Raw genomic sequence first — 13,938 nt, 5'->3', positions numbered from 1 at the left:
TAAGATTATTGTCTCCAGAGTTTTAAACTTTTTTTTCAACATGGCTACTAGAAATGTTCTCTATAACACATGCAGTTCTTTTTTTGTGGCTCATATTATGTTCCTGCTTCACAGTGTGACTATAGACACCCAGAACTGAATGAACTTGGTGGTCTTGTGGAGTTTGCATACTGTTACAGATGGTTTTGGTAATGGGGAAATAAATGGATGCTAAGTAAATAAGAAAAGTATTTGTGGAGACATACAGAGCTTAGGGAAGCTACTTTACATTGTAGGTTAGACCCAACCTTTTAAGATATAATATTTAAGCTGAGATATAAATAAAGAATAGGCAAATGAGAGGTGCTCCAAAGGAAGGGCATTGTGAGCAGAAAGGGACCAGAGAATGCAAAGTAACTGAGATGGTAAATGAGCATGTATACTCAAGGAATGGAAGGAATATAGTGTGAACTGAGCAAGGGCTGGTTCTGAGTGGAAATAAAAGTTATAAAGAACATACAGGGCAGATCTAAGTGTTGATAGCCATTGGAAATTATTGATCAGGATAATATCATGATCCCTAAAGAATACTGTTTTGAGATAGAACTTACATAGCCCAAGCTGACCTTGAAATCCATGTATTCCTGCCTCCACTCCCAAGTAGTGCGATTATACACATGAGTTGTGACATTTTAGCTTAAATTTTTTTTTTTTTTTTTTGGTTGGGGGGATGAGGAAATGGTTCAGTAGCTAAGAGCACTTAATGCTTAAACATGAGGTCCTTTTAGGCCAGAGATTACCAAGTTCAACTCCCCAGAACCCACATTATAAACAATAAAAGCTGTACAAGACCATGCATGTCTGTAACCCTACTCTCCAGGAGCCAGAGAGCTGAGAATCCCTGGGGCATGCTGACAGTCAGCAACTTCAGGCTGAGGCAGAAACCCTGTCTCAAGGCATACATGGATGAGCAATGAGAGAATCAAGCCATGTGTTCTCCTCTGGCTTCCCTGTATCACACACATCATGTGACACATACCTACACATGCAGGCACACACAAATTTTTTTGAGGTGGGATTTCACTATGGTACACATCTTGGTTTTGAACTCTTGAGCACCATACCATTCTCATGCTGGGTCCCCTTCCCTCAACATATAATATGCCACCATGATTTTGTTCTACTAAAAGAGCACTTAGTTTCAGTCTGGAGAATGGATTTTAGGGAACAAGGTATCAGGTTTTTCACAAGCTTAGTATGAATAGGAAGGTTGATTCTGGCCTTGTGCTCACTGGGGCTTGGGCTGGAATGAAGGATAAAGGAAAAAGAAATCAAAAATAGCCCTTCACGGGGAGCTTTACAGCTGAACATATGGGCCTCAAAAGAAACAGGATATTGGGAGAGTGGTGAGTTTGTGAAGTGGGACATGGAAGAGTGGTGTTTGGACAATGCTGGGCCTGGATTGTGCTGTGACTCCTATGGGATGACATCAAGAAGTCAGTTGCTTACATTAAGAGAGAATTGGAAGTTGGATATTTTAAGCCATAAGATTGGATCATATAACCTATGGAAGACTATAGAGAGGATGATGGTGTGAGGACAGGTATAATCCCAACACTTAGACCCAAATTTAGGGAAGAAAAGATGGAAGATTGGATTAAAAAGAGGTTGGCTGGTTGAACTAAAAAGGCAACCAAGGGTATGTTATACCTCTCATTCTTTTAAGCATGAAAGAAATGTGACTCAGGATGGAGCAAAGATCTGATGGGTGCTGTGTTGTGGGTCTATAAGAATAAGCACTGAGAAAGGAGGGACCACTGGGCTTGGCAATAGGGACTTTTAGTGTTCGTGATGAAGGCATTGTGGAGAGTGCCAAGGACCTGAGTCAATACAGAGAAGGTACTAGAAATGCTAGTTGCTGGTGCTGAATTTTGTGAGATGAATAAATGGACACATTTGGCAATTTTGCCAAAGCTGGCCAAAGTTGAGAAAGTCTTACATTACACAATATCCCACAGAGGAACCCACGGAAAGTGATGAGCAAAGGCAAAAAAAGGAGGAAGTATGAGGGAAAGGAGGAAAACATCACACTAGTGTTTGAGGCTAGCAGCTGGTCCTGGGGAAATCCTTTCACAGGCAGCACTTCAGTCAGGCAAAGCAAGAAGCTCTGGCTAAACCACAGACTGGCTAGAAAAGCTGTTAGAATAAAATGACCACAATCTCCGGGCTGCAGTTTGTGCTGCTAGGACCACTGCCTTATGGTACTATTATGAGAATTAAATGTGGACAAGTGCTGGGTGTGGTTACGTACATCTGTAATCAACACTCTGGAGGTTGACGGGGGAAGATTAGGAGTCTGAGGGCAACCTGGGCTTTGTAACCTATATCATATATGGAAAAAATGGAAACAAATGTTCAGTTATTGCTATTTCTCTGAACATGGTAGAAAGGTCTAACATATTGATGAGTCTTGAATTTTTAATTTTTATTTATTCATTTACTTATTTAAGAGTGACATACAGAGAGAAAGAGGCAGAGAGAGAGAGAGAGAGAGAGAGAGAGAGAGAGAGAATGGGAGAGATAACACAAGGAGACCTGTCCCTTCACTGACGTCCTCCGTGTAGAATTCTTTTTTTTTTTAATTTTTTTTTTTAAATTTATTTGAGAGCGACAGACACAGAGAGAAAGACAGATAGAGAGAGAATGGGCACGCCAGGGCTTCCAGCCTCTGCAAACGAACTCCAGACGCGTGCGCCCCCTTGTGCATCTGGCTAACGTGGGACCTGGGGAACCGAGCCTCGAACCGGGGTCCTTAGGCTTCACAGGCAAGCGCTTAACCACTAAGCCATCTCTCCAGCCCAGAATTCTTAAGATGGAGCATACAGTACTGTAACTGTTCGGTGTTCTCTTCAACAGGGCCTCCAGTCACTGCAAATGAACTCCAGGCTCATGTGCCCTCTTGTGCATCTGTCTAATGTGGGTCCCAGGGAATTGAGCCTTGAACTGGGGTCTTAGGCTTCACAGGCAAGCGCTTAACCGCTAAGCCATTTCTCCAGCCCTTGAATATTTTATAACCACAGAAAATCACTGCAGGATAAGACATAGTTCATAAATAAGTGGGTTAAAACATCTTTATTGACAACACATGTATATATATTTTAAAATATTTTATTTATTTGAGAGAGAAAGAGAGAGAGAGAGAGATTGAGAAAGGACATGACAAAGCCTCCAGCCACTGCAAATGAATTCCCCATGCATGAACCACCCTCTACATCTGGCTTACGTAGGTATTGGTGAATCAAACCTAGGTCCTTTGGCTTTGCAGGCAAGCGCCTTAACTGCCAAGTCATTCCTCCAGCCTTATAATGTATTTTAATTACAATGTCTTCCATCACCTTCTCTTGTCTGTCACTCCCCTATCCTCTTTCTACTTAATAACTGAATAGTGTTTTTGTTTTTGACCTGTTTTGTTGTGTTGGGGATTAAATGGAAGGTTTAATACATGCTAGGAAAACATTCTAGCAGTGAGCTACATCCTCACCCCTATAAGTATGTGTTTGACCAGATACCTGAGCTGCAGCTGCTATAGCCCACAGACTGTAGCATAAAAAGATGTGTCGGGTTTCTTGAACATGGTTACACAGACTTCTTGGCTGGATTGGATGAATTACTTACAGATGTGACCTGACCCAAAGTCAAGACCCATATTTAAAGCAAATTCTCGTACTTCAAAAGGAGTAAAACAAGCCAGACATGGTTGCACGAGCTTTAATTCTACCTCTTGTGAGGCAGAGGTAGGGGGACTGCCATGAGTTCCAGGCCAGCCTGAAACTACATAGTCCGGGTCAGCCTGGGTTACAGTGAGACCTTACCTTGAAAAACTAGCAATAATAATTAAATTAGTAAATCAATCCCATAATCTCCCTCATGACATCATCCCATGAAGTTATTATCCAGAATTTAGTCACCTGTCCATGCCTAAAGCAATGCTTCATGAAGCTAAAAGGATTCTAGATCTTTGTTAGACTGTTTAGGATTTATGATGGATTCCTTCCTGAAAACAAAAGAACAACGATGGTTATTAGCAGAGAACAAGTGGGCAGGAGTTGGCATGGATGAACAGCTACATTGCTCATGTTTGGTGTAGTAGAGGAAGGACTCAGAAGTCAGACCAACATGGATTAAAATTCTTTCTCTATTATTTATGATATTATTCCTATATTACTCTTATGGAAAGTTATATAGACCCATCTAAGTCCCATGCATATCAATTAACACAGTCATATTATATTTAATGAGAAGCTCACAGATACTATCAGAACTTTCCACTCTTTAACTCACAGCACATTAAAACCTACAGTGCGTGCGTGCTGCCTATGCTGTCTGATAGGTGTGCGGTCTTTGCACCACAGGCAGGGAAGAGCTTCACCTGAAACAGTCCATGTTGAAAGTACACAAGGAGACCTGTCCCTTCACTGACGTCCTCTGTGTAGAATTCTTAAGCTGGAGCATACAGTGCTGTAATTGTTCGGCGTTCTCTTCAACTCTAGACTCAAGCTAAGTCTTCAGGTTAACTAAAATACTAATCAAACCATAGGCTCAGGGCTTTCTTAGTGTGGAGGGGCAGGAGCTGGGAGACTGTGTGTGAACCGAAGGTGGAGAACTTGGCGACCTTAAGTCATGGATGGGAACAGATGTGAACCTGAGACCAGGTAAGCAAGGGGCTAGGGATGAGGAAAACTACTACTGTATGCTGGTAGCTGTGTTTCCTGAATGCCCACTTGAGGTTAAATATTATTGAAGCTGCTGTTTGGTTTTTCCTACTATGTCTAAGACTCTGGGAAACTTTCCCAGTTCTACTTACCCACTGACCTAGGGCTTGAGTTTCCAAATGACCCTGGCTTTTCATTTCCACTGTGTGTGTATGTGTGCGTGCATGCACGTGCACCACAGCACACATGTGTAAGTCAGAGGACAGCGCCAGATGTTCATCCTTGCCTTCCACCATGTTTGAGACAGGGTCTTTTTGCTTTTCACTGCTGCATTGACCAGGCTATCTCGTCTGTGAGCTTTTAGGGATTCTTCTGCCTCTGCATCCTGTCTGTATCAGTTGCTTTCTTGTTGCTGGAAGAAAATATTAGACCAGAAAGAACTTAAGGAAAGAAAGGGTTTATTTTCAGCTTATATTTCAAGGGGAAGTCTGTCGTGGAGGGTAAAGCATGTTAGAAGCAGACAGATGGCATCACATCACCACATCAGCATAGAGGAGGCAGAGAGAGTGAGCCTCCCAAGTGGGGCTGGGCTGTAACCCTTTAAGGTCTGGCCCCAGTGACACAATCCTCTAGCAAGACTACCAGTCCCATGGCCTTTCTTCAAGGTTCCACCAACTGGGGATTATGTATGCATAAGTCTGTGGGGGCTTGTAATATTTTTCTTTTTGATGTGAGGGTAGAACCCAGGTCCATTCATGCCCTAGATAAGTGCTCGTCCATTGAGCCACACCCCCATCCCTTGGTGGATTACTGAATCTCAGAACCAGCTGTCAGAAAATAATGTATATGTATAAAGTATAAACAAGATAGTCATCGTAGGGGGGAAAGGATGGCTTAGCAGTTAAGGCATTTGCCTGCAAAGCCAAATGATCCAAGTTTGATTACCCAGGACCCATGCTAGCCAGATGTACAAGGAGACACACATATCTGGTATTCATTTTCAGTGGCTGGAGGCCCTGGTGTGCCCATTCTCTCTCTCTCTCCCCCTCTTTCTCTGTCAAATAAAATAAAAAATATATTTTAAAAAGATAGTCATCGTACTAGTACTAACATCTGACAGTGGATTCACTGAGTACTTCGTCTGTGACAATCTCAGTTCTAAACTCATTTGTCACACCACCCTACAAGGTTGGCAGGAGGGGAAAAGCTCCATCCACACTAATCCCTTTTTATTTGAGACTCGGCAAAGTCCTCTACTCTCCACTCCAACTTAGGGTTTCTTCTTCACCTGAGTTTCCTTGGGCTAAGTTACAAACCAGGAGCTAAGGGGTTTAGAGGTATCTGGCAATATGTGGTCTAGATTTGTGGGAATGGAGCCATATATACTCCCACGTGGGGCATCAAATTCTCATAGTCAAGCTGGGGAGATGGGCATGTGTACCTGACTTCAGATCCCCAGAACTCATGCAACTGTGGTGGGCATCTGTAATTCCAGAAAGCCTATAGCAGACAGGAGAATTTTCCAGAAGATCATGGGCCAGCTAGTCTAGCAAATGGAGTAGTGTACATGAGAGATCCTCCATCAAGCGAAGTTTAAAGCAAAGATCAACAACCAAAGTTACCATCTGATCTCCATGTGTGCCATGGTGTGCATGTGCCCACACACATACGTTAATATACAGTACACACACACACACACACACACACACACGCACACCCCTCATGCTCCAGAGCCAGGCATAGTGATACACACCTGTAATGTCAATATTTGAGAGACTGAGGCAGGAAAATGGCTGTGAGTTTAGACTGTCAATGCTACATAGTAAGTTTCAGGCCAGCTCTTTAAAAACAAAAGCCTCATGTTTCAGGGTGCCTAACCTTGTAATCTTCTTTTAGAAATAATCAGCCTGAGAGGCAGAAGGCAAACAATTTGTTAGAATATGAAGCACCTTTTCTCAAAATAACATCCAATATAGTGCTCCATCCATGGTGCTAGTGGAGGACGGGGTACTCTGGTTGGAGTGGGAGCTAACATGGCAGGTAATGTGGATTCTGAGGAGGGTTGCTGTAAGATGGTTTCACACCTCAGAAATGGCTGTTGTGGAAATGTTTCAGGTGTGGGCAGGATGGAAACCAACTTTACCCTCCTTCTGAATGGGTCTCAAGAGGTGTTCCATGATTCTCCCACCTCCAATGTTCTGTGGTTCTTGTCACTGGTGGTTCCCACCATCACCTCTGCTCTAGGTATGTTGCGCAATGGGCTTGTGATCTGGGTGGCTGGATTCCGCATGGCACACACTGTCAGCACCATCTGCTACATGAACCTGGTTGTAGCTAACTTCTCTTTCACTGCTGCCCTGCCATTTCTCATTGTTTCAATGGCCATGAAAGAAAAATGGCTTTTGGCTGGTTCCTTTGCAAATTAGTTCACATCATGGTTGACACAAATCTGTTTGGAAGCATCTTTCTGATCTCTCTCATTTCCCTGGACCGCTGCATTTGTGTCCTGCATCCTGTCTGGGCCCAGAACCACCGCACCATGAGCTGGGCCAGGAAGGTGATGGTGGGACCCTGGATTCTTGCTCTCATCCTTACCTTGCCACGTTTTCTCTTCCTGACTACAGTAAAACATCCCACAGGGGATGTGTACTGTACTTTCACCTTTGCATCCTAGGGTAACACCCTTGAGGAGAGGTTGAAGGTTGCCATCACCATGCTAACAACTAGAGGAATCATCAGGTTCATTATTGGATTCAGCAGGCCCATGTCCATTGCCATCATCTGCTATGGTCTCATTGCTGCCAAGGGACGCAGAAGAAGCCTTGTGAATTCCAGCTGCCCCTTACTCATCCTGACAGCTGTCCTGGTTTCCTTCTTCATCCATTGGTTTCCCTATCATCTGATTGCCCTTCTGGACACAGTCTGGCTCAAAGAGACATTGTTTGGTGGTGATTACAAAATCCTCAACATCCTGGTCAACCCAAGAAGCGTCCTGGCCTTCTTCAACAGCTGCCTCAACCCAGTGCTCTATGTCTTCATGGGCTAGGACTTTGGAGAGAAACTGACCCACTTCCTTCCTGCAAGTCTGGAGAGGGCTCTGAGCAAGGACTCAGGCCAAGCCAATGACACAGGTACCAACTGAGTTTCACCTACTACAGAGAGCAAGTCACAGACAATGTGAGGAGGCAGCTGGGAGATGCTTCGTTTCTTTACTCCTCCATTAGTCCAAATTCCAGCTTCATCTTTCTAATCTCGCATCATGTTCTTGAGTATTTACTCTGTAAAATTACTTCACTGTGCTCTGATTTGGGGGAAAATAGAAAAATGAGACTATCGTCCTGTGGTTATAGAACTCAGGCTGTACTGAGGGATATACTAAGAGGGATGGCAAATAAGTATAAGGTTAAAAAAGAGTAATGTATGTTTGCAAGGCTTAGATAAGGTATGGTATACTAAAAGTAAAATTATATGGTTTAATCAGTTAGCAAAATTTTGCCAAGCATGATGGTACATGTCTATAATTCTAGTCCTCAGGAAGTGGAGGTAGGGGAATCCGTTCACCACCAGACTTGCGCTGCATAGCAAGATGAGGAGTTCAAAGTCAGCCTAGACCACATGAAACTCAGTTTTGCAAAGCCATAAGTAGCAGTGAAGTTTATGTTATTTGCTGAACACAGATTCAACTGGAGATAAGCATATTAAGTGCAGCAAACTAATATAAGATAATTTTTTCTATCATTTGTGGTTCCTAGATTTGATATGGATACATAAAGTCATGTATGTATGTATATATGATATGAAAGTAGAAACAAAACTGTCTAGAGTTGCAAAGGGGATTAAGAGGAAGGGGGATAGTGAACAAGGGATAGTAGGGAATTATGAGGGACTATATACTAAACCCACAGTATATACATGCATGAGCACTTAAATAAGTAAAGCTAGACATTGTGGCTCATGCTTTTAAACCCAGCACCTGTGAGGCTGTACTAGGAGGATTACTGTGAGTTAAAGGCCTACTTGGGCTACCAAGAGAGTTCCAGGTCAACCTGGAATACAGAGACCCTGCCTCAAAAGCAAAACAAAATAAATAGGTAAACAAGCAAGAAAAATACCCCTATAACTTAGACAAAAGGGCAAAGGAAGGAGAGTTAGTTTGAATGTCTTCCTACCTTGATTCATCTAGACACACTATACATTACTTAGTAGTTGAGAGGAGATTCTCCTCTGTCACCGTGTTCTAAATGACAGGGAATACTCTGTTAGTAAATGTGGGCTGGCTGATGAAATTAAGAACTTGGAAATCTCAAAAAAATGCTATATATGTATAAAATCCATATATTTGTACATCCATACACATTTGAAATTTCTTGGTGGGACCTGTTAACAACCTGTCACAGAGAAAGGAGGGGTTCATGCAGTCCCCACTCCTCCCTGAGGAGTTGTTAGCAGTTAGTGGTTGATGAAGGAGGGCGAGATATTTTCTTCAATGGTGTAGCCACTGGTAAGGTGCTCATGCTCCTGTAAATAAATCTTCATCCATGCTCCTGTAAACAGCCCTAATGAAACTCACTGGGCTCCTACCCCAGTGAAAGTAGAAAGGGGACTGGTTGGGAAGAGGGAAGGGATCAGGAAGAGTGAGAGGGGAGGGTGAGGGTCATGGGAGTCAACACGATCAACGTACTACACTACGGGCCATATGCATACAGAATGAAACCCATTGCTATATGTAATTAATATGTGCTGATGAATGTTAAAAACTTTATTGGTAGTAGAGCAGGATCAATATTAAAGATAATTAGAGAATTTTATCTTAATCATTGCATATGCTTTGTAAATCATCACAGCCAACTGTAACTGTGGGAGGTAACTAATATTAGAGGAACTAAAAATCCATTGCTTTAGACAGAACACTCATAATCTCATGTATGTAGAAGAAACACCATGTTTTAGGTGAAATTTCCTTATGGTCACTCCAGTTACATCAATTAGAGTGGATGTTGAACACACCAAAAATAAACATTAAATTTTTTTTGCTAAAAGTCCCCTAAAACTAAAATTTTTCTGTATGGCTTTTGTACTTGCTTTTTTTTTTATATCAAACTGTGGACATCTTTTTCTATTCCTAGCTTGGTAATTCCTCTTTTCCTTTTAAAATTTTATTTATTTATTTGAGAAAGATGCAGATTAAATATATATATATATATATATATGTAGAGAGAGAGAACTCCAGCCACTGCAAATGTACTCCAGATGCATGCACTTCCTTGTGCATCTGGCTTATGTGGGTACTGGGGAATTGAACCTGGGTTCCTGGGCTTCGCAGTCAAGTGCCTTAATAGCTAAGCCATCTCCCTAGCCCTCTTTTCCTTTTTTAAGTATGAATAGTTGTTAGATATTTTAAACTATTTTTATTTATTTGTGAAAGAGAAAGAGAGAGAGAGATACATACAGAGAGAATGGGCACACCAGGGTCTCTAGCCATTGCAAATGAATTCCAGAAACATGTATCACCTTGTGTATTTGGTTTTATGTGGGTACTGGGGAATTGAACCTGGGTCCTTAGACTTTTGCAGGCATCTTAATTGCTATGCTATCCTTTCAGCCCTTAAATGTATTTTCTATATACATTAAAGTGATTATAGTACTTTTATCCTCAAGTTCACTGATTAATCTATTGTGGTAATTTGATTCAGGTGTCCCCCATAAACTTAGGTGTTCGGAATGCCAGGTTCCCAGCTGATGGATATTTGGGAATTAATGCCTCCTGGAGGGAGTGTATTGTTGGGGGCAGGCTTATGGGCCTTATAACCAGTTTCCCCATGCCAGTGTTTGGCACACCCTCCTGTTGCTGTTGTCCACCTTATGTTGGCCAGGGGGTGATGTCCACCCTCTGCTCATGCCATTGTTTTCTCCTGCCATCGTGGAGCTTCCCCTTTAGCCTGTAAGCCAAAATAAATCTCTTTTTCCCAGAAGCTGCTCTTGGTTGGGTGATTTCTACCAGCAATGCGAACCAGACTGCAACATCTGCTAATATTTGTCCTTGCACCCTTGGGATAAAGTGCTAAAGTGTAATCTGTCATAGTGTACTCTATCTATCTATCTATCTATCTATCTATCTATCTATCTATCATCTATCTATCATCTATCTATCTATCTATCCACACATATGAATGTACCCTGCTCAATTTGCTTAGAATGCCTGTGTTCATGTTTATGGAAAGATAATTAAGATAATTCTGTTTTTTTGTGTGTGCATGTCTATGTGTTTGTGTTTGTATGTGTGTGTGCATGTGTTCGGGTACTGGTGCGTGTATGTCATGGTGTGTTTGTGCCATGGTGCATGTGTGGGGGTGAGAGGGCAACTCTTGTAGCCAGTTCTTGCCTGTCTGTCTCATTTGAGGCAGGGTTTCTCTCTGAATTTCACCCTCGGTGTGTTTGTACTTACTGTGCTCACCATGGACTCCTAGGAAGTTCCTTTGTCTTTCTCCCTCTGGCTGTCAGTGTGTTGACACTACAGAATCCCAACATGGCTTCCAGCTTAAAATTTCTTTTTTAAAATTTCTTTGCAATGAGAGAGAGAGACTGAGAGAGAAGAGAGAGAGAAAGACAAAAAGAATGGGTGCACCAAGGCTTCCAGCAGCTGCAAATGAACTCCAGACATATGTGCCCCTCTGTGCTTTTGGCTTCATGTAGCATTCAGTTTATGGGGGATACCTGAATCAAACCACCACAGAACTTAACTGCTAAACCATCATCCCAGCTTTCAGCTTCTTATGTGGGGTTTGAGGACTGAACTCAGGTACTCAGGCTTGAATGGTGAGTGCTTTATCCACTAAGTCCTCTCCCCAAGTGAAACGATTGTGCTATTTCATTTCCTGCTAATGCTCTTGTTACATCTGATTGACTCTGAAATGCTAAAATAAAACTTTGGGACTATTTGCTTCAGAAGAAGGAGACTACTTCTGTTTGGGAAGAAGAACGTAGAGGGATGTTGAGCAGTCAAAGGGGTGGCTGAGACTGACCCTACCTGCCCAATCATCATTCCTCATCTTCCCTATGGAAAGTGGGTGGCAATTTGTCCAGCTACACTAGCACATTTCCAGCCATTCTTACATTTATGTAAGAGTAAACCCTGAGCAAAGAGATGTATAGAGTGCATCCTATCAGCACATCAGAAGCTGCAATCATCTTGTGGCTACTGTTCACAGCTGACTATTTTTATAGCCATTCTAGGTGAGTGAGGAGCAATGACTAATGTGTGCTGACCAGTGGCCCAGTATGCAGATAGTGACTGAGTTCTCCATTTGCATCAGTTTTTATTGCATAAACTGTATTAATTTTCATGTTTATCTTCTATTTTTTATGTAAGTTTGTTGTCTTCTTTATTTTTTTCATGTGTGATGTGGTCTGCGTGCATATGTACATATGCCTGCATGTGTGGGCACATGAGGGAGTGTGTGTGTGCGTGCAAGTGCATGTGTGTGCATTTGGAGGCCAGGCGTTAACATTGGGTATCTTCCTTGATTGCTCTTCACTGTATTTATTGAGACAGCATCTCACACTTCAACCCAGAGTTCACCAACTCAGCTAGTGTGTTTAGCCAACTTACCTTGGGGATCCTCTATTGCTGCTTCCCAAGTGCTGGGGTTTCACACTGGTGCCGTGCACATCCACATTTTCATAGATGTGGGGGATGTAAACTCAGATCCGCATGCTTGTGGATTGAGCACTTTACTGACTGAGCCATCTTCCTGGCCCTGTTTTTGTACTTTAAATGTTAAAAAACAGATCGATGCATCTTGGATCCCTTCATGCCCTCTGGGCTCAGGGTGCTGGAAGCAGGGCGTCGCATCCATGTCGGTCATTCAGTCCTCTAAATTTGAACTTAGCAGGAGGAGTGAAGGGTGAAAGGCACACTTGTGAGTAGTTCTGGCACTACTGGCTCTGGAATCGCTCAGTCTGTCTTCAGTAGTAATGGGAGGAATGCATAAGGAAAATGGGGAATGGACACATAAATTTTTTCAGCCATAAAGATACACAAAGTTATGTCATTTGCAGGAAAATGGATGCAAGTGGAGATAGTCACATTAAGTGATTAAGCCAATCTCAGACAAATATCACATTTTTTTCATTTGTGGTTCCTTGATTCATGTTTTTAAAAATTTATATTTATTTGTGGGTGTGCATGTGTGCATATGTAGGCACAGCTGGGCCTCCCGCTACTATAAACAAATACCAGACTTTGTGCCACTTTTTTCTCAAAATTTTATTTATTGATTGATGAGAAGATAGATAGATAGATAGATAGAGAGAGAGAGAGAGAGAGAGAGAGGGAGAGAGAGAGGGAGAGAGAGAGGGAGAGAGAATGGGCCCACCGGGGCCTCCACCACTGCAAACAAGCTCCAGATACAGGCACCACCTTGTGCATCTGGCTGATTTGGGTACTGGTGAATCAAACCTGGGTCCTTCAGCTTCACAGGCAAGCAACTTAATCGCTAAACCATCCCTCCGGCCCCTTGCCACATTTTGCATATGGTTTATGTGGGCGTCTTGGGAATTGAACTTGGATGTAAGCAAGTGCTTTAAACCACTGAGACCAGTTTCTCAATTTTATGCTGGTATGTACAATCATATGTATAACATGCAAATAGAAGCAAAGCTTCTGTTTTACTTCTGTCTACAGGAAAAAGGAGATGGATGTGGTGGGGGGGGAGAAAGGGAAGGGAACAGGACATATGGGGCATATATTCAATGTATATATGTACATGTACAAACACTTAAGTAAATAGACAGCAACATCAAAATACTAATGAGAACCAACAGACTGGAAGTGGGGCCCCATCGTGTGGCTGCTCAAATACAAAGCAAGGAATGAGAAGTGAGGCTTCTACTCAATTCTGTGAGATATCTCACAGAGAAGACTCAGGAGTACTGGCTTCTGTCCCTGTGAGCTCTCCTTGTTGAATTTCTGAGCTCATCTGAATAAGGTAGTTCCCTTTATTTCAAAACGTACGTTCCACTGACGCAAGAGTCTGAGATGTCTGCAGTATCTTATCCCATGTGGAAAGCTCACCCCTGGTGCTAGATAAAGGCGAGGCCGAGGGTGAGTAATGCATCACCGTGGAGCTGCTGTGCTTCCCTCACATTCCCAGCTTGCACCGCTTCTGCCTCCACATTCCACTTAGATGACTGTTTCTCTGGCACTGATGCACAACAGACGCTGCCCTGTGGAGAAGACCCTGCAGCA

The 13,938-nt window shown here is 42.7% G+C and overlaps 1 protein-coding gene across 1 annotated transcript; it reads left to right on the top strand.

Annotated features, from left to right (window-relative positions):
• Positions 1 to 6,817: 6,817 nt before the first annotated feature.
• Positions 6,818 to 7,833, top strand: Fpr2 (formyl peptide receptor 2). The gene is given in 2 exon segments (XM_012951955.2): positions 6,818 to 7,088; positions 7,091 to 7,833. Coding segments are annotated over 2 exon segments (1,014 nt in total).
• The last annotated feature ends 6,105 nt before the right edge of the window (positions 7,834 to 13,938 follow it).

This window comes from Jaculus jaculus, chromosome 14 (genome assembly GCF_020740685.1).
Source record: "Jaculus jaculus isolate mJacJac1 chromosome 14, mJacJac1.mat.Y.cur, whole genome shotgun sequence".
Taxonomy (NCBI): domain Eukaryota; kingdom Metazoa; phylum Chordata; class Mammalia; order Rodentia; family Dipodidae; genus Jaculus; species Jaculus jaculus.
Note: the sequence above shows the minus strand (reverse complement) of the source record. Positions and strands in the feature narration are given on the sequence as shown.